The 21,152-nt window shown below is 43.3% G+C and overlaps 1 protein-coding gene and 1 non-coding gene across 2 annotated transcripts in view; one reads left to right on the top strand and one right to left on the bottom strand.

The window, feature by feature from the left end:
- PCCB (propionyl-CoA carboxylase subunit beta) overlaps positions 1–21,152 on the bottom strand; it is a 67,726-nt gene that overhangs the window by 37,832 nt on the left and 8,742 nt on the right. Inside the window, exons 4-6 of the mRNA XM_066352137.1 lie at positions 18,427–18,483; positions 15,096–15,209; positions 1,451–1,561 (exon numbers count right to left, since the gene is read on the bottom strand). Coding sequence (XP_066208234.1) covers positions 1,451–1,561; positions 15,096–15,209; positions 18,427–18,483 — 282 coding nt within the window. The remainder of the gene's footprint in view (positions 1–1,450; positions 1,562–15,095; positions 15,210–18,426; positions 18,484–21,152) is intronic.
- Positions 19,648–19,723, top strand: TRNAI-GAU (transfer RNA isoleucine (anticodon GAU)). The gene has a single exon. It is a non-coding gene; the product is annotated as a tRNA-Ile (tRNA).

Raw genomic sequence — 21,152 nt, 5'->3', positions numbered from 1 at the left:
TAAATGGAAAAGGCAAAATAATAAACTTTTAGAACACAGAAACTATCTTGGTGACTTCAGGGTAGGAAAAAGTTCTTCAATAAGTAAAGCACACTAGCCTGACTGGTGGTGGCACAGTACATAGAGCATCAACCTGGGACGCTAAGATCCCAGGTTTGAAACCCCAAGGTCACCAACTTAAGCACAGGCTCGCCAGCTCGAGAGTGGGATCATGTGGGTCGCTGGCTTTAGCCCAAAGGTCGCTGGCTTGAGCCCAAGGTCACTGGCTTGAGCAAGGAGTCACTGGCTCAGTTGGCACCCGGTCAAGGCACATATGAGAAAGTTATCAATGAACAACTAACATGCTACAACTACAAGTTGGTACTTCTCATGTCTCTCTTTCTTGCAAAAAGAAAAAGAAAAAGAAAAAAGGGACTCCTACTTACACTGTTCTCCTCATATGGGATGACTAATCTATTCTCCTAGTCTCTCTGTCTTGGTTGGCATTTACTGCTCATTACTTTTAAAAATATTTTAAGAGGGCCTGACCGGGTGGTGGTGCAGTGGATGCAGCGTTGGAGTGGGATGCGGAGGACCCAGGTTCGAGACCCCGAGGTCACCTAGCTTGAGCTTGGGCTCATCTGGTTTGAGCAGAGCTCACCAGCTTGGACCCAAGGTCGCTGGCTTGAGCAAGGAGTTACTCGGTCTGCTGAAGGCCCACGGTCAAGGCACATATGAGAAAGTAATCAATGAACAACTAAGGTGTTGCAATGAGAAAACTAATGATTGATGCTTCTCATCTCTCTCCGTTCCTGTCTGTCTATCCCTATCTATCCCTCTCTCTCTGACTCTCTCTCTGTCTCTGTAAAAAATAAATAAATAAAAATATTTTAAAAGATTGATTTTTAAAAATGATATTAGGTTAAGGGTAATTAGCCATGTATAAATTTAGTAGGTTTTGTTTAAAAATAATTTAAAAACATCATTCTATCAAATCATATAATAAAGATATCCACCTTTCAAAATGAAATTGGAGATCAGATTTACCATTACACACAAAATGTAATAAAATAGCAAACAGCCAAAGAAATAAAGGTGGAACTAAGAAATAACTTCCCAATAAAGATGGTTACAAAAAGCCTTCCATGAGAAACTATCTGAATAGGATTCAGTAAACAATCATCTGTCTGGGCAGAGGACAGGATCCTTTGACTACCTGAAAATGATTTGCAATTCAGATCAACAGGTAAAATCACCCACCAATGAAGTACACAAATGCATTCTGTCACTGACCCCCACAAGCTACAGGTTTCATGCCAAAACCTTTTCTCCACTAAGACCTTATCATACTAAGCTAAAACCCAACGAGAATGCAGATAACAACCCAGATCTGGGTCAGGAATTATTTTTATTTCAGGGGAGGCACTGCACCACTCTCAAAGGACAGGAGAAACAGATCTTTCTTTCTTACCTTTACCATGAACGTGAAGTCTGTTAGGGCTGGGGAGTAGACAGCCCCACCAGCACAGGGACCCATGATCAGAGAAATCTGAGGGACGACTCCGGATGCCATGACATTCCTCTGCCAAAAGAGAAAGGGAAAGTATCTGGTTACAGAGGTGTCTGAGGCATTATTTGCAGAAAGATAAAAGCAACAGTAAAATTACACTTGGCTTTTACTCACAGAAATTCTATCCTGGAGGCAAAAGACCTAATCAGTATAGTTTCTTCCAAAACTATATATGCAATTTGTCCCCATAACAAGTGGGATGGCTGGCATATTACTTTCTGGGTAAAATGCCCTCTCTCCTCTCCCTCTTCGGCAGCAGTTTCCAAAAGTTCCACCAGGACAGAACCCCACCACTCTCACCCCTGCTCCAAGCACACATCAGGCCCAGCACCCTGTCTCCACAAAGCTGTCTGGAAGAATGAATGAGAACCTTAGGCAGAACATAGAGGAACAACACTTATCCTGGAGCCATGACCTATTTGGAGTCCTTCCACAAACTCCACAGAGGGTACCCAGCAGTTCCAAGGCAAGACTAGCTAAGAGACAGATGCGCCTTCACTCAGTCTTCAAGGTCTGCACACCCCTAGGCAAGGGCATATAAGGAAGACGAGGTAGTAGGAGCCAAAAGTCTCCATGAAGACAATGGTGGTGTTAAGGATCATGTCTCAATCTCCCTCCTAGGAAGACAGATTGGGGCTACAGGACTCAGGCAAATTAATGGCCCATAACTCCTCTCCTAACCCCCAACTTCTTTCCTTCTCCTGAGCCCCATCAGCTTCAAAAAAAAAAAAGAAAGAATGTCCACTTTTAGCATTGTCTTAGCTCTGAAACCAATTCCTATAAATCACAGGATATAACTCAGGACAGTACAAAAGAGCATCTATCTATAGACGGAGGATTCTGGGAAGATGGCAGAATCAGAAGCAGCAGAAATCTGTCTCCCCACCTAGAAAACAGCTGCACTGGCATAATCTGTCTGATGTAACTTTTGGGAGCTCCATACTCTACTGAAGGCTTGCAACTTCCGGGAGAAAATATAAAGGATAAATGATGAACAAAATAAACTAAAAAACAAAACAGAAACAAACTCATAAGATATGGAAAACAGAATGACAGCTATTATAGGGGATGGGGGATAAGGGTTGGGGGATGGGGGTTGGGAGTCTCAGTGAAAAGGGGGAAGGGATTAAGGAAAGAAAAAATCTTATAGGCACCAACAACACTGTGGGGACCGCAGGAGGTAAAGGGACAGGGGGAGGTGAAGGAGGGTAGAGGGCGGATGGTGACAGAAGGAGACTTGACTTGGGGTGGTAAACACACAATGCAATGTACAGATGATGTAGTACAGAATCATACACCTGAAACTGTGTGATTTTATTAACCAGTGTCGCCACAATAAATTCAATAAAAAATTAAAAAACAAAACAAAATTATGATTAACATCCATCAATTTCAGCTGTTAGCACGTAGCAGCTGCCCACCTCCTTCCCCAGCCACAGGTCGGTGAGCTGAGCATGTGTTCCGGAGCAACCTGCACAGAGCTTCCAGAAGCCAGAGGAGGTAAACAGGATGCTGTCCTCCAATACTGGGACTCTGTGTTCTGAGCTTCAATTTCTAATTCTAATCTCAGAGGTGCAGTCAGAGAGGAGGATGGCCATTGTTTTATCTTTCTCCATTGTTGTGAGCCCCTACCCCTCCAGCTCAACACTACCAATCATCAGGGAAATTCAAACCAAAATTAACATGAGGTACCATATCATATGCATTAGGATGGCTACTATAAAAAACCAAAATAGAAAACAAGTAGTATTGGTGGGATGTGCAGAAATTGGAACCTATTGTTGATATGAATATAAATAGCACAGCTACTATAGAAAACAGTATGAAGGTTCCTCAAAAATTTTTAAATAGAATTATCTAACGATCCAGAAATTCCACTTCTGGAGTTATACTAAAAGACTGCAAAGCAGGGTCTCAAACAGATAATTTGCACACCCGATTTCATAGCAGCATTACAATTCACAACAGCTAAAATATGGAAACAACCCAGACGCCCATCAACAGATAAATGAAGCCTGACCAGGTGGTGGTGCAGTGGATAGAGCATCAGCCTAGGACACTGCAGACTCAGGTTTGAAGCCTCGAGGTCATAGGGTTGAGTGCAGGCTCACCAGCTTGAGCATGGGGTCACCAGCTTGATCATGAGATCACAGACATGACTTCATGGTCATTGGCTTGAGCCCAAAGGTTGATGGACTGAAGCACAAGGTCACTGGCTTGAGCGTGGGGTCATTGGCTCAATGGAGCTCCCCAGGCACATATGAGAAAGCAATCAATGAACTAAGGCAGTGGTTCTCAAAGTGTGCACCAGGGCACACTGGTGTGCCCTAGATTTCCAGGTGCGCCCTATAGTATTCTAGAGAAATATATGCCTGTTGGGGACCAAAAAACCAGCAGGGCTTTTGGAGTTTAGATGTTTGGGGGACAGAGGTATGGGGAATTGGCTGTAAACTGACAGTGTGCTCAACCCCCCACCTCACTTGCCTGTTAAACTGTGGTGTGCTGTGATTGTTTACGCTCCCCCCATCACCCCGTGTTCCCCGGAAGGACTGGAGGCAAGTTTCTTCTATCCTTTGGTGTAAAGTTAAGATGATATGTATGGTGGGGGTTTTCTGCACTCAACACAATTAAGAGTAAAAAGAGAGGAATTCTTCAATGTATTGACAAGGAAATGAGTTTGCCTTTCAAATATATGCCCAAACATTGAAGAAATCGCTAGGACACATCAAGCTCATGTTTCTCATAAACACAAGAATGAAAAAACTTAACACATTCGCACTGGGACCTCTTAAATTTACTAAATCTTACTAAGAATGTATCTATATATATAAAAAGATAACTTTTTTGTCTTTTTTTATTTTTAACTCCTCTTCTTTACAAATTCTAAAAAGTATAACTCAAAAAATGTAACATAAAAATGTTTTTAATGTCAAAATAAATTTAATTTTGTTGTATTTATTTTGTTTAATTACCATAAAAAGCACACTTGGATTTTATATTTTTTTCTTTAATATTGACTTAATTATTATAACATATTTCTCAGAAATTTGTATATAGTGTGCCTTCAATTATTTGTAGGATTTTAAATGTGCCCTGACTTCAAAAAGTTTGAGAACCACTGAAAAAGTGCCACAACAAGTTGATACTTCTCATCTCTCTCTCCCTTCCTATCTGTCTGTCTCTGTCTCTCTTTCTCTCTCGCTAAAAAAAAAACCCTCATGCCTGACCTGTGGTGGTGCAGTGAATAAAGGGGCAACCTGGAACACTGAGGTTGCTGGTTCAAAACCCTGGGCTTGCCTGGTCAAGGCACATATGGGAGTTGATGCTTCCAGCTCCTCCTCCCTTCTCTCTCTCTCTCTCTCTCTCTCCTCTCTCTAAAAACAAATAACTAAAATCTAAAAGAAAAACCTCAGCACAGGATACTTAAGATTTGTTGATTTCACTGTATTTAAATTTGCTACTAAAAATATACCAAAAGAAAGAAAGGAAGGAAAGAAGGAAGGGAAGGAGAGAGAGAGGGAGGGAAGGAAGGAGGGAGGGAGGGAGGGAGGGAGGTAGTACATAATGTGTCAAAATACCAGGGTGCTATAAATAAAAATAAAACAAGTTAAAGGAGTAGAGGATGAGTTTCAGGAGGGTGAGCTGCTGTTTTAGGTAAGATGGGGATAGTGTTTCCTAGCTTGTGTAGTTCCCTAGAGTCTACATCTCATTTATTCATTCATTTATCCACTTGACAAGTATCTAATGAGGGCTTACGCTGTGACAGCCACTGTTCCAGGCACTGATGTTACAACAGTGGGGGGGGGGGGGGCACAAAAATGTTAAAACCTATAGTCTTCATGTGCTTACATTCTAGTGAGAGAAAGAGACAAAAACAAGTAAAATATATGGTTTGACAATGTGGAAAGTGCTATGAAAAAAACAATAAAGCAAGGAAGGGGAATAGTAAGGCCTCAATGAGAAGACTATATTTGAGGGAAAAGCAAGAAGATATAAAGAGGCCCTGGCCGGTTGGCTCAGCGGTAGAGCGTCGGCCTGGCGTGTGGGGGACCCGGGTTCGATTCCCGGCCAGGGCACACAGGAGAAGCGCCCATTTGCTTCTCCACACCCCCTTCCTTCCTTTCTGTCTCTCTCTTCCCCTCCCGCAGCCAAGGCTCCATTGGAGCAAAGATGGCCCAGGCACTGGGGATGGCTCCTTGGCTTCTGCCCCAGGCGCTAGAGTGGCTCTGGTCGCGGCAAAGTGATGCCCCGGAGGGGCAGAGCATCGCCCCTGGTGGGCAGAGCATCGCCCCTGGTGGGCATGCCGGGTGGATCCCGGTCGGGCGCATGCGGGAGTCTGTCTGACTGTCTCTCCCTGTTTCCAGCTTCAGAAAAAAAAAAAAAAGAAGAAGAAGAAGATATAAAGAATACACCATGCCAAAAAGAAAGGAATTGTGGTATAATATATACACAATGGAACATTACTCAGCCATAAAAAGAAAATAATATCTCACCATTTGAAAAAACATGAATGGACCTGAAGGGCATTTGGTGATTTGAAATAAGGCAGACTGACAAAGACAAATACCATCTGATCTCTCTTATATGTGGAATCCAGAAAAAGTACATATATTAAAAAATAAAAGCAACTCACTAAGCACACAGATATAGAAAACAGATTTATGGTTGCCAGAGGTAGGGGGCTGAGGGTAGAAGAAATGAGGAGACTTTTTCTTAGTTTAAATAAACTAAATAAATATAAATAAGTAAAAATTTAAATCTATTGCCTGATCAGGCAGTGGCAGAGTGGATAGAGCATCAGTCTGGGATGCTGAGGACCCAGGTTCAAAACCCCGAGGTCACCAGCTTGAGTGCGGGGTCGCCAGCTTGAGCATGGAATCAAAGACATGACCCCACGGTCGCTGGCTTGAGCAAGGGGTCACTGGCTCAACTGGATCCCCCCCCCCCCCGGGTCAAGGCACATATGCAAAAGCAATCAATGAACAACTCAGGTGCCACAACAAAGAACTGATGCTTTTCATCTCTCTCCCTTCCTGTCTGTCTGTCCCTGCCTGCCCCTCCCTCACTAAAAATAAATAAATTTAAATCTATCAATATGTTACCTAAAGGAGCCTCATTTTAGATATGAGGACATAAAGAAGTTGAAAGTGAAAGGGTGGGCCTGACCAGGCATTAGCACAGTAGATAGAACGCTGGCCTGGGACGCTGAGAACCCAGGTTTGAAACCCTGAGGTCACCAACTTGAGTGAGGGCTCACCGGTTTGAGTATGGGATCATAGACATGACCCCACAGTCGCTGGCTTGAGCCCAAAGGTTGCTGACTTGAAGTCCAAGGTCACTGGCTTGAGCAAGGGGTCACTGGCACAACTGGATCCCCCCAGTCAAGGCACATATGCAAAAGCAATCAATGAACAAGTCAGGTGACACACAAACTGATGCTTCTCATCTCTCTCCCTTCCTGTCTGTTTGTCTCTGTTTCTGTCTCTCTCTCTGGCTTAAAAAAAAAGGGTAGTAAAAGAATGGATAAAGATATTCTAGCCAATGAGTAGCCAACACAGAGTCAGGGTGGCTATATTAATATTAGAAAAAACAGACTCCAAGTCAAGAAAACTATAGGAAACAAAGACAGATATATATTAATGAGAAGTTCAATACATTAAGAAGACATAACAATTAATCTGACTGGTAGTGGTATAGTGGATAAAGCATTGACTCAGAATGCTGAGGTCTGTGATTCGAAACCCCAGGTCACTGGCACAACAGCATGGGTCACTGGCTTGAGCGGAGGATTATCCACAGGATCCCAATGCTCACCAGCTGGAGCCCAAAGGTCACTGGCTTGAGCAAGGGGGAACTGCGACAGCCCTGGTCAAGACACAAACAAGAAGCTCAATGTACAACAAAAGTGCCTGACCAGGCAGTGGCGCAGTGGATAGAGCATTGGACTGGGATGCGGAGGACCCAGGTTTGAAACCCTGAGGTCGCCAGTTCGAGCGCGGGCTCATCTGGTTTGAGCAAGGCTCACCAGTTTAAACCCAAGGTCGCTGGCTCGAGCAAGGGGTCACTCGGTCTACTGTAGCCCCCTGGTCAAGGCACATATGAGAAAGCAATCACTGAGAAACTAAGGTGCCGCAACAAAGAATTGATGCTTCTCATCTCTCTCCCTTCCAGTCTGTCTGTTCCTCTCTCTGTCTCTGTCACAAAAAAAAGTACAACAAAAGTGAAAGCAACTATGAGTTGATGCTTCTCACCCTCTCTCCTAAAATAAGATGTAACAATTATAAAAATATATTCACCTAACAATAGAGCCCCAACATATACGAAGGAAAAACTTAAAGAATTGAAAGGAGGCCCTGGCCGGTTGGCTCAGCGGTAGAGCGTCGGCCTGGCGTGCGGGGGACCCGGGTTCGATTTCCAGCCCGGGCACATAGGAGAAGCGCCCATTTGCTTCTCCACCCCCACCTCCTTCCTCTCTGTCTCTCTCTTCCCCTCCCGCAGCCAAGGCTCCATTGGAGCAAAGATGGCCCGGGCACTGGGGATGGCTCCTTGGCCTCTGCCCCAGGCGCTAGAGTGGCTCTGGTCGCGGCAGAGTGACGCCCCGGAGGGGCAGAGCATCACCCCTGGTGGGCAGAGCGTCACCCCTGGTGGGCGTGCCAGGTGGATCCCGGTCGGGCGCATGCGGGAGTCTGTCTGACTGTCTCTCCCCGTTTCCAGCTTCGGAAGAATACAAAAAAAAAAAAAAAAAAAATTGAAAGGAGCAATATAGAAATATGCAATAATAGCTAGACTTCAACACCCTAGTTTTAAAAATGTATAAAACAACCTGCCACAGAATCAGTAAGGAAACAATGAACTTGAACACTATCCACAGGTAGGTATAACAAATATCTACAGAACACTGCTGCCAGCAAGAACAGAATACACATTCCTCTCAAGTGTACATGGAACATTCTCTAGGAGAGACCATAGGTTAGGCCACAAAGTAAGTCTTAGTAAATTTAAAATGATTAAAATCATACAGAGTATCTCTTCCAAAAATAATGTAATGAAACTAAAATAAACTGAAAAATATACAAATATATTAATATTAATCAAAACATTCCTAAATAGGCTCTGGCCAGTTGGCTCAGTGGTAGAACGTCGGCCTGGTGTGCAGGAGTCCCAGGTTCGATTCCCAGCCAGGGCACACAGGAGACGCACCCATCTGCTTCTCCACCCCTCCCCCTCTCCTTCTTCTCTCTCTCTTCCCCTCCCGCAGCCAAGGCTCCACTGGAGCAAAGTTGGCCCAGGCGCTGAGGATGGCTCTGTGGCCTCTGCCTCAGGTGCTAGGATGGCTCTGGTTGCAACAGAGCGACGCCCTAGATGGGCAGAGCTTCACCCCCTGGTAGGCATGCCAGGTGGATTCCAGTCGGGCATATGTAGGAGTCTGTCTGACTGCCTCCCCGTTTCCAACTTCAGAAAAATACAAAAAACAAAACAAAACAAAAATATTCCTAAATAATCAACAGGTGAGAGAAGAAATTACAAAGGAAATTAGAAAATACTTTGAGATCAATGGAAAGTAACATACCAAAACTGAAGAAATGCAGTGAAAGCATAGTTACAAGGGAAATTTACAGTTGCAAGTGCACATAGTAATAGAAGAAATATCATAAGTCAGTTACCTACCTTTCCACCTTAAACCAGAAAAAGTAGAATAAAGCAAGCAAGAAGGAAATAAGAGTTGGAGTAGAAATAAATGAAATAGAATACATAGACAACAGAGAAAAAACAACAAAGCCAAAAATCGTTTCTTCACAAAAATCAACAAAATTTACAAACCTTTACAGACTGACAAGAAAAAATTCTGTATTACTAAAATAAGAGAAGACTACAGAAATAAAAATTACATGAAAAAAGATGTATGGTAACAAATAAAATAAGATAATGAAGATGACATTAACTAATTTCTTTTTTTTTTTTTTTTTTTGTATTTTTCTGAAGTTGGAAATGGGAAGGCAGTCAGACAGACTCCCCACATGTGCCGACCGGGATCCACCCGGCATGCCCACCAGGCGGCGATGCTCTGCCCATCTGGGGCGTTGTTCTGTTGCAACCAGAGGCATTCTAGCGCCTGAGGCAGAGGCCATAGAGCCATCCTCAGCGCCCGGGCCAACTTTGCTCCAGTGGAGCGTTGGCTGTGGGAGGGGAAGAGAGAGAAGAGAGAGACAGAGAGGAAGGAGAGGGGCAGGGGTGGAGAAGCAGATGGGCGCTTCTCCTGTGAGCCCTGGCTGGGAATTGAACCCGGGACTCCCGCACGCCAGGCCGACGCTCTACCACTGAGGCATCCGGCCAGGGCCCATTAACTAATTTCTATAAAAACACAAACTACTGAAACTGAGTCAAAAAGAAATAGAAAATCTGGCTCTGGCCAGTGGCTCAATGGATAGAGTGTTGACCCAGCATATGGACATCCTGGGTATGATTCCTGGTCAGGGCACACAGGAAAGATAACCATCTGTTTCTCTACCCTTCTCTTTCCCCTTTCTCCTTCTCTTCCCCTCTTGCAGCCAGTGGCTCAATTGGTTTGAGCGCTGGCCCTGGGCACTGAGGATAGCTCAGCTGGTCCGAGTGTCGGCTTCAGGAGCTGAGGATAGCTCAGTTGATCCGAGCGTCAGCCCCATACAGGGGTTGCAGGGTGGATCCCAGTCAGAACACATGCGCAAGTCTATCTCCTCTCCTCTTATTTTAAAAAAAATTGTAGTCACATATAATCTTGAACAAATAATAAATTATTATAATGAGCTCATCAAGAGTTGGTATGTCTCCACAGTACTGGTTTTCTCTATCCCACCAACTTCTCATCCCAAAAGCCCCTTTTTAATTCATATAGTTTTCAATTCTTGCTTTATTGTTATACTATCAACTTCTGAGTTTATCTTCTTGTAAGCTTATCTATTGACTAGTAAAACATTATTTTACTTTACTTTTTTTTCCTTACCTGACTAGCACTAGTAGGTGATCTGCCCGATGGAACCCTGTCGCCCCCTAAACAAAAGTAACCTTGCCATAATCAATGTTTTTATTTTGCACAGTTCCTTGGAGTTCTTCTTTTCACTCATTCACTCATGAATCCTACCATATATTTGTTTTTTATTCCCCTTCACCATTGTCACCCATCCCGTTAGCCCCCCCCCTCCGGCAACCATCAATATGCTCTGTTCCTATGAGCCCATTTTTGCTTTGTTCATTTGTTTTTCAGATTCCACGTATAAATGAAATCATACAGCATTTGCCCTTTGTCTCTCTTATTTCACTTAGCATAATAACCTCTACGTCCATCTATGTTGTCTCAAACGGCACGATTTCATCCTTTCTTACTGATGAAAGATCAATACAATATTCCATCGTGTGTGTGTGTGTGTGTGTGTGTCTCTCTCTCTCTCACACATCTTCTTTATCCATTCATCTATCAATGAACACCTAAGATGCTCCCATACCTTAGTTACTGTAAATAATGCTACAATAAACATGGGGGTGCATATATTTTCCAAAGTAGTGCTTTCATTTTCTTCAAATAAATATCCAGAAACGGAATTGCTGGGTCATATGTTAGTCCCATTTTTAAGTGTTTAAGGACTCTCCATACCGTTTTCCAAGGTGACTACACCAATTTACAATCTCACCAAGAGTGCATGAGGGTTCCCTTTTCTTCACCTCATTGCCAACACTTATTATTTGTTGAATTCTTTTTTTATTATTGAATTTATTGAGATGACATTGGTTAATAAAATTACATAGGTTCCAGGTGTACAGTTCTGTAATACATCATCTGAATATTGCACTGTAGTTCACTCTCCCAAGTCAAGTCTCCTTCCATCACCGTTTACCCTCCCTGTGCTCTCTTCTACCCCCCACCCCTTTCTCCCTCTGGTAATCACCACACTGTTGTCTGTGTCTCTAAGGGTGTTTGTTGTTTGTTTTGTTTAATCCCTTCACCTTTTTCACTCATCCCTGCAACACCCCCAAGAGCTATCAGTCTGTTCTCTATGAGACTGTTTCTATTTTTTTATTTTGTTTATTAGACTCCACATATAAGTGAAATCATATGGTACTTGTCTTTCTCTGACTGGCTTATTTCACTTATATCGAATTCTTAATAACAGCCACCCTGAGCCTAACTGGTGGTGGCACAGTGGACAGAGCGTCGACCTGGGAGGCTGAGGCCCTAGGCTGAGGTCTCCAGCTTGAGCACGGGGTTGCTGGCCTGAACATGATGGAATCATCCCATGGTCGCTGGCTTGAGCAACGGGTCACTGGCATGGCTGGAGCTTCTCCAGTCAAGGCACATAAGAGAAGCAATCAATAAACAACTAAAATGCCACAACTAGCCCTGGCCAGTTGGCTCAGTGGTAAAGCATCAGCCCAACATGTGGAAGCCCTGAGTTTAATCCCAGTCAGGCCACACAGGAGAAGGGACTATCTGATTCTCCCATCTCTCTCTTCCACTCCTGCAGCCATGGCTTGACTGGTTTGAGCAAAGTTGGCCCCAGAAGCTAAGAATGGCTCCATGGCCTTGCCTCAGGTGCTAAAATAGCTCGGTTGCCGAGCAATGGAGCTGTGGCTCAGCTGAGCAGAACATCACCTGGTAGGGGCTTGCTGGGTGGCTTCCAGTCAGGGCATATGCCGGAGTCAGTCTCTGCCTCCCCACCTCTCATTTAATTTAAAAAAATTAAAAAATAAAGTGCCACAAGTTGATGCTTCTACTCTCTCTCTCTTGTGCACACATATGCTTTAAAAAAAAACACCACAAAAAACAGCTATTCTGAAGGTGTAAAGTGGTATCTCATTGTGGTTTTGATTTGTTTTTCCCCAATAATTATTATATTCATATACTAGAATATTATTCATCAATAAAAAGGAATGAACCACCAATACATGGAATAATATGATTGAACCTCAACAAACATTATGCTAAGTGAAAACAGATCCAAACAGAGAGAGAAAGTAGATCAGTGGTTGCCTTCAGCTGGGCAGGCATTGCAGGCAGGAGGGACATTCTTAGAGGGAAAGGTTCTACAACTGGATTGTGGTAATGGTTACCCAACTCTATAAATTTACTAAAAATAATTGAACTGAAAAAAATAATAATAATTGAACTGTATGCTTATAATGGGTTGATTTTATGGTATGTAAATTATACCTCAATAAAGCTGTTTAAAAAAATGTCAAGGTCATACAGGACAAAGAAAAACTGAGGAACTGATCCTGATTAAAGGAGATTAAAGAGTTATGACAACTGAAGGCAGTACTTAATCCTGGCCTGGATCCTAGCAGTGGGGGGGAAAATAGCTATAGAGAAATTTATTCGGATCATTCGATGAAATCTGAATAAGGACCATAGATAAGCATAATAACAATGAATCAATGTTAAATTTCCTTATTTTTATTATTATACTCTGGTCATACAAGAAAATGTCCTTTTTTAGGAAACACATAACAAATGATTTAAGATAAAGGAGGCACAATCTCCAATTTCCTCTCAAATGTTTCAGAAAAATGTAACATGTAAATATGTACATATGGAGAGAGAATGATAGCAAATAGGCAGAACGTAAACAATGGGTAAATATGAGTAATGGACATATGGGAGCGCCTAATACTATTTTCTCAGTTTTTCTATGAAGTTTAAAATTATATCAAAATAAAGTTACAAAATATAACAATCCAGGCAGGAAGAAGTGGATGGAGGTATGACAAGCAGCATTAGCAAGCAATTCATTAAGCAATGCAGATCTTAAAGTCACTAAAACAAAAGAAAACAAAATCAGCTGAAAACAAAAGAAAACCCAACTGCCCCAGATGAGCTAGTCTAGATGAGAGTCTAACATCCTAACAAGCTCTAAAATGTGGTGTTTTACTGCCACTTCTTAGGGCCACTCTTTCTTCCCTTCATTTCCACAGAGGCATGACTTCTAGACCAGGGCCCAAAGCAGACCTTCCAGTCCTGAAGTGTTCTAGCCAAGCCACCCAAGAAACTAATTTTCCCCAATGAGTTATACCTGGAGCTCAAGTTTAAAGATTAAAAAGTAGGTTTAAGATCTACAAAGTGGCCTGACCAGGCGGTGGTGCAGTGAATAGAGCGTCGGACTGGGATGCGGAAGACCCAGGTTCGAGACCCCAAGGTCGCCAGCTTGAGTGCGGGCTCATCTGATTTGAGCAAAAAGCTCACCAGCTTGAGCCCAAGGTCGCTGGCTCGGGGTTACTCGGTCTGCTGAAGGCCCGCGGTCAAGGCACAGATGAGAAAGCAATCAATGAACAACTAAGGTGTTGCAACGCACAACGAAAAACTAATGATTGATGCTTCTCATTTCTCTGTCCCTGTCTATCCCTCTTTCTGACTCTCTCTCTGTAAAAAATATATATATAATAATAATAATAAAATTTAAAAAAAAGATCTACAAAGTGGCTTCTCAACTAACCCAAGTGCTCCCACAACTAGCAGAGTATCTTACACAAAGTAAACACATTTTTCTGACTAATCACAAAGGGCAACAGCCAAGGATAAAAGCCCTCATAAGCCTGCAGGCCGGGGGATGACAAGAACAGCTGCCCTGATTATAAACAATGTCTGCCTGTCTCCTTCCTTCCTTCTCCTTCCTCCCTCTCTGGAAATGCTGATCTGTCCCTTTTCTCAGGTTTCCACCCTCTCTCTCCCTCACCCAGCCTCCCTTACTCTCTGGCTCTCACAATACACTTCCTACTTCAAAAAACGCATTTCTTATGGGGTTTCTTTCATTTCTTTCTCTTTAGTCTGTGTAAACAGAAAGATGTCTGAAATGATGTTCACCAAATATTTCTGAATGGTAGGATGTGGTTGATTTCTTTCTTCTTCATACTACAGCTTGGTATAATGATCTGGTTGTGTTTTAACCAAAACATAAAAAGCATTGCATGTTTTTTTGTTTTGTTTTGTTTTAATCCATAATTCTAACAAAACAGTTCATTTGAACCTTTTATATTCTCTCACCCTTGCTTTTGGGGGGGGAAATAAAAGAATGTAAGCAACTTTCTCTTATGAATTTCGTTTTCTCCTATGAGTGGCCCTCCATGAGGAAAAAAACCTTCCACCTGCTCTCTCTTGCTTTTCATCCACCCTGCATGCCACCCCTGGAGACACAGGAAGAAGCCACAAAACAGATACAACAAGGCAGATAACAATGAGAGATAGGAAAGCTCTGACCAGGACACAGCTTAGAACAGTGGTTTTCAATTATTTTTACACTTGGGACCAGTGGAAATAAGGGAATTATTTCAGGGATGGTTAAGACAGAAATAACATTAAGCATAAGCAAATCTGACTAAGATCACTGGGGCTATAATCTTCATACAACATCAGGGTGGTTAATTATTTTGCAGACCAGAACAAAATTTCTGGAGGACCAGTCCACAGACCGGTGATTGAAAAACACTGGCTTAAAAACAAAACAAAAAAACAAACAAACACTGGCTTAAGAGACCTAAGCCCTGTACCTTTTATTCTATTCTGTATTGACAGGTTACCCACCAGAAAGATGTCTGCGTAGCCAGCCAAAGACTCAACTCCCTCTTGGATCCGTGCTCCCCCGGAGTCATTCAGTCCAATCACTGGAGCCCCCACTGTCATGGCCTGGTCCATTATCTGAGACAGCAGAGAAATCTTTTGTGAGACAACTGATCCAGTTATCAAAAACAGCATTTACAAAGCACCACAGTGTTTTCTGGACAATGTTCTGAGAACACCTTTCAAAAGAGAGTAACACTGGCTTCATTCCCCATGTTGACAGGGTGACAGAGAATCAGCTATCTGAAAGGCTAATTAGAGACCCCGAAACATCCAAGAGCCAAAGCATTTCCCATTAGCAGGGGCTAAGACTGCTCATGATAGCCCTGCCGGTTGGCTCAGTGGTAGAGCGTCGGCCTGGCGTGCAGGAGTCCCAGGTTCGATTCCCGGCCAGGGCACACAGGAGAAGAGCCCATCTGCTTCTCCACCCCTCCCCCTCTCCTTCCTCTCTGTCTCTCTCTTCCCCTCCCGCAGCCAAGGCTCCATTGGAGCAAAGTTGACCCGGGCACTGAGGATGGCTCTGTGGCCTCTGCCTCAGGCGCTAGAATGGCTCTGGTTGCCACAGAGCAACGCCCCAGATGGGCAGAGCATCGCCCCCTGGTGGGCATGCTGGGTGGATCCTGGTAGGGCGCATGTGGGAGTCTGACTGCCTCCCCGTTTCCAGCTTCAGAAAAATACAAAAAAAAAAAGAAAAAGAAAAAAAGACTGCTCATGACAACCATTACTAGAGCCACAGGCTCAGGCTATAATCATGCACCACATAACGCCAGTTCAGTCAATGACGGACACATATACAATAGTGGTCCCATAGATTATAATGAAGCTGGCTCTGCCAGTAGCTCAGTTGGTTAGATCATCATCCCGATATGCCAAGGTTGCAGGTTCAATCCCTGGTCAGGACATATAGAAGGATCAAACAATGAATGCATGAATAAGTGGAGCAACAAAGTGATATTTATCTTTTTCTACTAAAAAAAAAATGATTTTTTAATAAAAATAAAAATAAAGAAAATTAAAAGATTATAACAAAGCTGAAAAATTCCAAAATTCCTATTGCCTAGTGATGCTATACTTGTAATTTGTTAGCCCAATGCATTCCTCACGCTTCTGTGACACTGACGCAAACAAAGCTGAGCTGCCAGTCCAGCACAGACTGTACCTGACCCCTACTGCACGTAACACCTGCCAGGGAACGGATAAGTCGCCGGGTTATGTAGTTACTGTACTTTTTATCATTATTTTAGAGTGTAATCTTATTTTTTCTAGATGTTTGCTGTAAAACAGCATGCCGTGTTACACTGGCAGCAGCCTCAGACATTTTGTGCTTACCCCATCTCTTGACCGTATCATTTTCTCTTGTGCTTCATTTAATCTCATGTTATTTTGTACAATAACATGCTGTGAAGGCTTGTAGCCTAGGAACAGTAGGCTATCTCATATAGCCTAGGTGTGTACTAGGCTATACCAGCTAGATTTGTGTAAGTACATTCTGATGTTCGCACAATGATAAAATCACCCAACAATGCATTTCTCAGAACATACCCTGTTGTTGAGTGGTGCATGACTAGTATATTTAGCTGCCAGTTCTGTTTCTGATTACTCTTTTGAAAGAACAGATAGTAGAATGGCACCGAAGTATTTTCATGAAAGTAAACGTGGACGCATCTGCTAACCTGAGGCCAGGCCCAGGCCTGCTTTCACTTCGGAGACTGATTTTCCTCAGGACAGCCTAATGAGCAATACTCCTAACAGTCCTTGATAGTCTGCAAAGCACTTTCATTTCCACTCCTTCAATTAACAGAGGCAGGAAAAGGAAAATTAGGTTTTAAAGTTAAGAGACTGGCCCAAGGTCTCAGGAGTAATAAATGACAGGACCATGTCTCGAATCCAGGTGTTGCATTACACAGGAAAGTCCTACTCGTCTGCTAATAGTCAGCCCTACTTTTAACTCCAAAATTTTCAAAATATGATCTGCACATTTCTTCATCTCCAGAGCATCCCATCCCTAGCAGTATCATTAAAGTATCATCAGGTCATCTTTGCACTGCTCTTTATCTTTTAGCAACTGGACTCTCCATTGAGACCATGGCTTCTTTACCAGGGGTCCTCGGAACCACAAGCCATCTGTAAATAAATTTTAGGGAGTCCATGAACTTAAATGGAAGAGAAATTTACATCTTTATCTTTATTAACTCTACCCAATATTTATCATTTCCCTTAATTACAAATACAGGCAAAAACATACATAAGCATTAGAAATACCTGGGACTTTGTCATTAATAGCAGCCACAGTTATTTCTGTGCTATATCAAAGTTGTTGCAAGTATCTTAAAATATCATTTTCATTCATGTCTATTTGAAACTATAGCACTTTAGGTCTATTGCTAAATCTTGTTATTTAATGCATTAATAAAGACACACAGACCCTAGCTGGGTGGGTCAGCAGATAAAGCATCCTCCTGGACCACTGAGGTCACGAGTTCCATCCCATCCCCAGTCAGGGCATATGAAGAGCAATCAATAAGTGCACATCTAAATAGAACAACGAATTGATGCTTCTCTCTCTCTCTCTCTCTCTCTCTCTCTCAAATCAATGGAAAAGTGAAAAAAAAATTTTAAAAGCACATGTATTATAAATGTGATTTTTTAAAAAAAGTATATATATATTTTTTATCAACTGAGAGGCAAGGAAGCAGAGAGACAGACTCCTGCATGCGCCCTGACCAGGATCCACCTCCCTTACAGGGAGAGGCTCTGCCCATCTGGGGCCGCTGCTCCAGTGCTCAGCATCCAAGTTATTTCAGCACCTGCTGCAAGGCCGTGGAACCATCCTCAGCACCCAGGGCCAACTTTGCTCAAACCATCTGAGCCATGGTTGCAGGAGGGAAAGAGACAGAGAGAGAGAAACAGAAGGGGTAAAGTAAAGGGTGGAGAAGCAGATGGTCACTTCTCCTGTGTGCCCTGACCGGGAATCAAACCCAGGACTTCTACATGCTGGGCCAATGCTCTATCACTGAGCCAACCAGTCAGTGCCTAAAAAATATTCTTAATCTTTTGTAGTCTTACATATTTTAAGCACATATAAAAAATAAGAGTCCAGGCTTTGGCAGTCTGACAAAGAGATCCACAGTACAAAAAATGTTAAGAACTCCCACCCAGGACAGAAGGCACTACATTTCACACGCCTCTGCCCCATTCCACATACTCAGCTCAGTGTCTTGCGCCCCAAGGACACTCAATATGCACTGTGTGAGTGAGGAAAGTATTGGGTTTGTTGCTACTAGTAAATACTTACTTTGCAGATCTTTTGGGCATGTGCTCCTGATAGACTGCCTCCAAAAACTGTAAAATCCTAAAAAGAAAAAAAATCAGCAAATAAAATATAATGACTTGTCAGAGAAGAAGAGCCAGAAGGAAGAGGAAATAGAAAATTCATATATCAAGATAGTTTTTAAAGGATCTTCATAAGTTAAAAATAGGCCCTGGCCAGTTGGCTCAGCGGTAGAGCATCGGCCTGGCGTGCAGAAGTCCTGGGTTCGCTTCCCAGTCAGGGCACACAGGAGAGGCGCCCATTTGCTTCTCCACCCCTCCCCTTCTCCTTCCTCTCTGTCTCTCTCTTCCCCTCCTGCAGCCAAGGCTCCATTGGAGCAAAGATGGCCCGGGCGCTGGGGATGGCTCTGTGGCCTCTGCCTCAGGCGCTAGACTGGCTCTGGATGCAACAGAGCAAACCCCAGAGGGGCAGAGCGTCGCCCCCTGGTGGGCATGCCAGGTAGATCCCGGTCGGGCGCATGCGGGGGTCTGACTGCCTCCCCATTTCCAGCTTCAGAAAACTGAAAAAAAAAAAAGAGAGAGAGAGAGAGAGAAAAAAAAAGAAATTAAAAATATTTTTTTAGGTCCGATTTATTAATTATTCTGTGAATATGAAGAGAGTTAATGTACTGTCATGAGCAAAAGACCTCGCCTTTGCTCTACAAAAATTATCTGTTGCACTGAGGAAAGAAAAACTTTTCATGCAGAATGAACAAAAACCAGAGTCTATGGACGTCAAACAGGTATTTCTACTACTAGGAAACATTTGTTGTTTTGAGAAGGGAGATGAAAAGTGAATCAGAGCCCTCACCGTTTCCTCTTGCTTACAGATTTTCATTACCTTCTGATGTGAAGGGCTTCTTATAGAAATGGCCTCTTCCTAACCCACACCCCCCAAAAAAACAGTGGAGAATTAAAAACAGATTCGGCACATGAGGGAAAGAAAGGAAGAGGAAACAGCAGCAGACGACAACTCTGAGTAGAACTGAAAGCGCAAGAATATCTGAACTGTAGCAAATAAAAACCTATACTCCTGCAAAGAGAGTGAGGACAAGGCAGGGTCCATCCAGGAACCCTGGAGGGTGTGGGAGGGGCTGGGGGAGGACAAATTAATACAAAGTCTGTGTTAGGAGCAGTTAGACCCCACAGGGCCTCTCCTGCCCTTCCAGAAGAAAAAGGTATATTCTGTAAAGAAACTTAAAACCAGGCCCTGGCCAGTTGGCTCAGTGGTAGAGCGTCGGCCTGATGTGCAGGAGTCCCGGGTTCGATTCCTGGCCAGGGCACACAGGAGACGCACCCATCAGCTTCTCCACCCCTCCCACTCTCCTTCCTCTCTCTTTCTTCCCCTCCTGCAGCTAAGGCTCCAATGGAGCAACATTGGCACGGGCGCTGAGGATGGTTCTGTGGCCTCTGCCTCAGGCGCTAGAGTGGCTCTGGTTGCAACAGAGCAATGCCCCAGATGGGCAGAGCATCGCCCCCTGGTGGGCATGCTGGGTGGATCCCGGTCGGGCGCATACAGGAGCCTGACTGCCTCCCCGTTTCCAACTTCAGAAAAATACCCAAAAAAAACCCCCCAAAAAACCCAGAGGGATTCAGGACTCAATCACCAGCAGTAAACAAAGGCAAAGGTGAAGCTGAAAACAGGTGAGATTAGGAGCCTGTACACTAAATCAGTGGTCCCCAACCCCCGGGCCACGGACCTGTACCGGTCCGTGGGCCATTTGGTGCCAGTCCGCAGAGAAAGAATAAATAACTTACATTATTTCCGTTTTATTTATATTTAAGTCTGAACGATGTTTTATTTTTTAAATATGACCAGATTCCCTCTGTTACATCCGTCTAAGACTCACTCTTGATGCTTGTCTCGGTCACGTGATACATTTATCCGTCCCACCCTAAAGGCCGATCCATGAAAATATTTTCTGACATTAAACCGGTCCATGGCTCAAAAAAGGTTGGGGACCACTGCTCTAAATGACGAACCAGCATGGGCCCCTCCTTTCCTCCTACTCCTCTCCCCTCAAAACACACCTATAGCCAATTACCAGGCAAGAGACTGAGCTTGTTTCTCTGGAAAAACAGAAGCTCCCCAGAAAAAATGCCTATAGATATTAACATTTTGGGGATCACTACCAAAAAGCTGGATCATCACTCCCCACCCTCAGTATCCTTCAGGGCCTATTTGAAATGTTCCATTTTTCCTAAAACTTTTCTCAATCCTAGATGTGAGCTTCCCTTGTCCTAAACTCACAGCACCCGCCCAGAACCTCTCTCACCCTTATCTGTAATCACTTCTGTTCCAACGCATTCTATCTACAAAGTGATCGGCTTGTTCAGGGCAAGAACCCTGGTTCAGTCATCAACCCCTCACATTCGTACTTTCCTCATGGGCATAGATATGCTCAAAAGTATTAATTCAATAAATTTTTGTATATATTTAATAGTCAGGAGAACACTACATCCAGAAAGCACAACTTTCTTTATTCTAGCTACCTTATTAATAGTTCCTTCTGTACAAGTTTTTGCTTAGCTTTCAGAAATTACATACACATATCCAGATGATTCTACCCACCTAAGGACAGAGAGAGAGAGAAAGAGATATGATTCCTTCTAGTTAAGCATTTCATAGACCCATTTATAAGTTTTAAGACATTTCAAAGGTAACTCAATTAGCAAATGAATATTACCTAAATACCATAAATTAAAATTTTT

This window comes from Saccopteryx leptura, chromosome 10, assembly GCF_036850995.1.
Source record: "Saccopteryx leptura isolate mSacLep1 chromosome 10, mSacLep1_pri_phased_curated, whole genome shotgun sequence".
In the NCBI taxonomy this organism is placed as follows: domain Eukaryota; kingdom Metazoa; phylum Chordata; class Mammalia; order Chiroptera; family Emballonuridae; genus Saccopteryx; species Saccopteryx leptura.
This window is presented reverse-complemented; position numbering and strand designations above follow the sequence as displayed.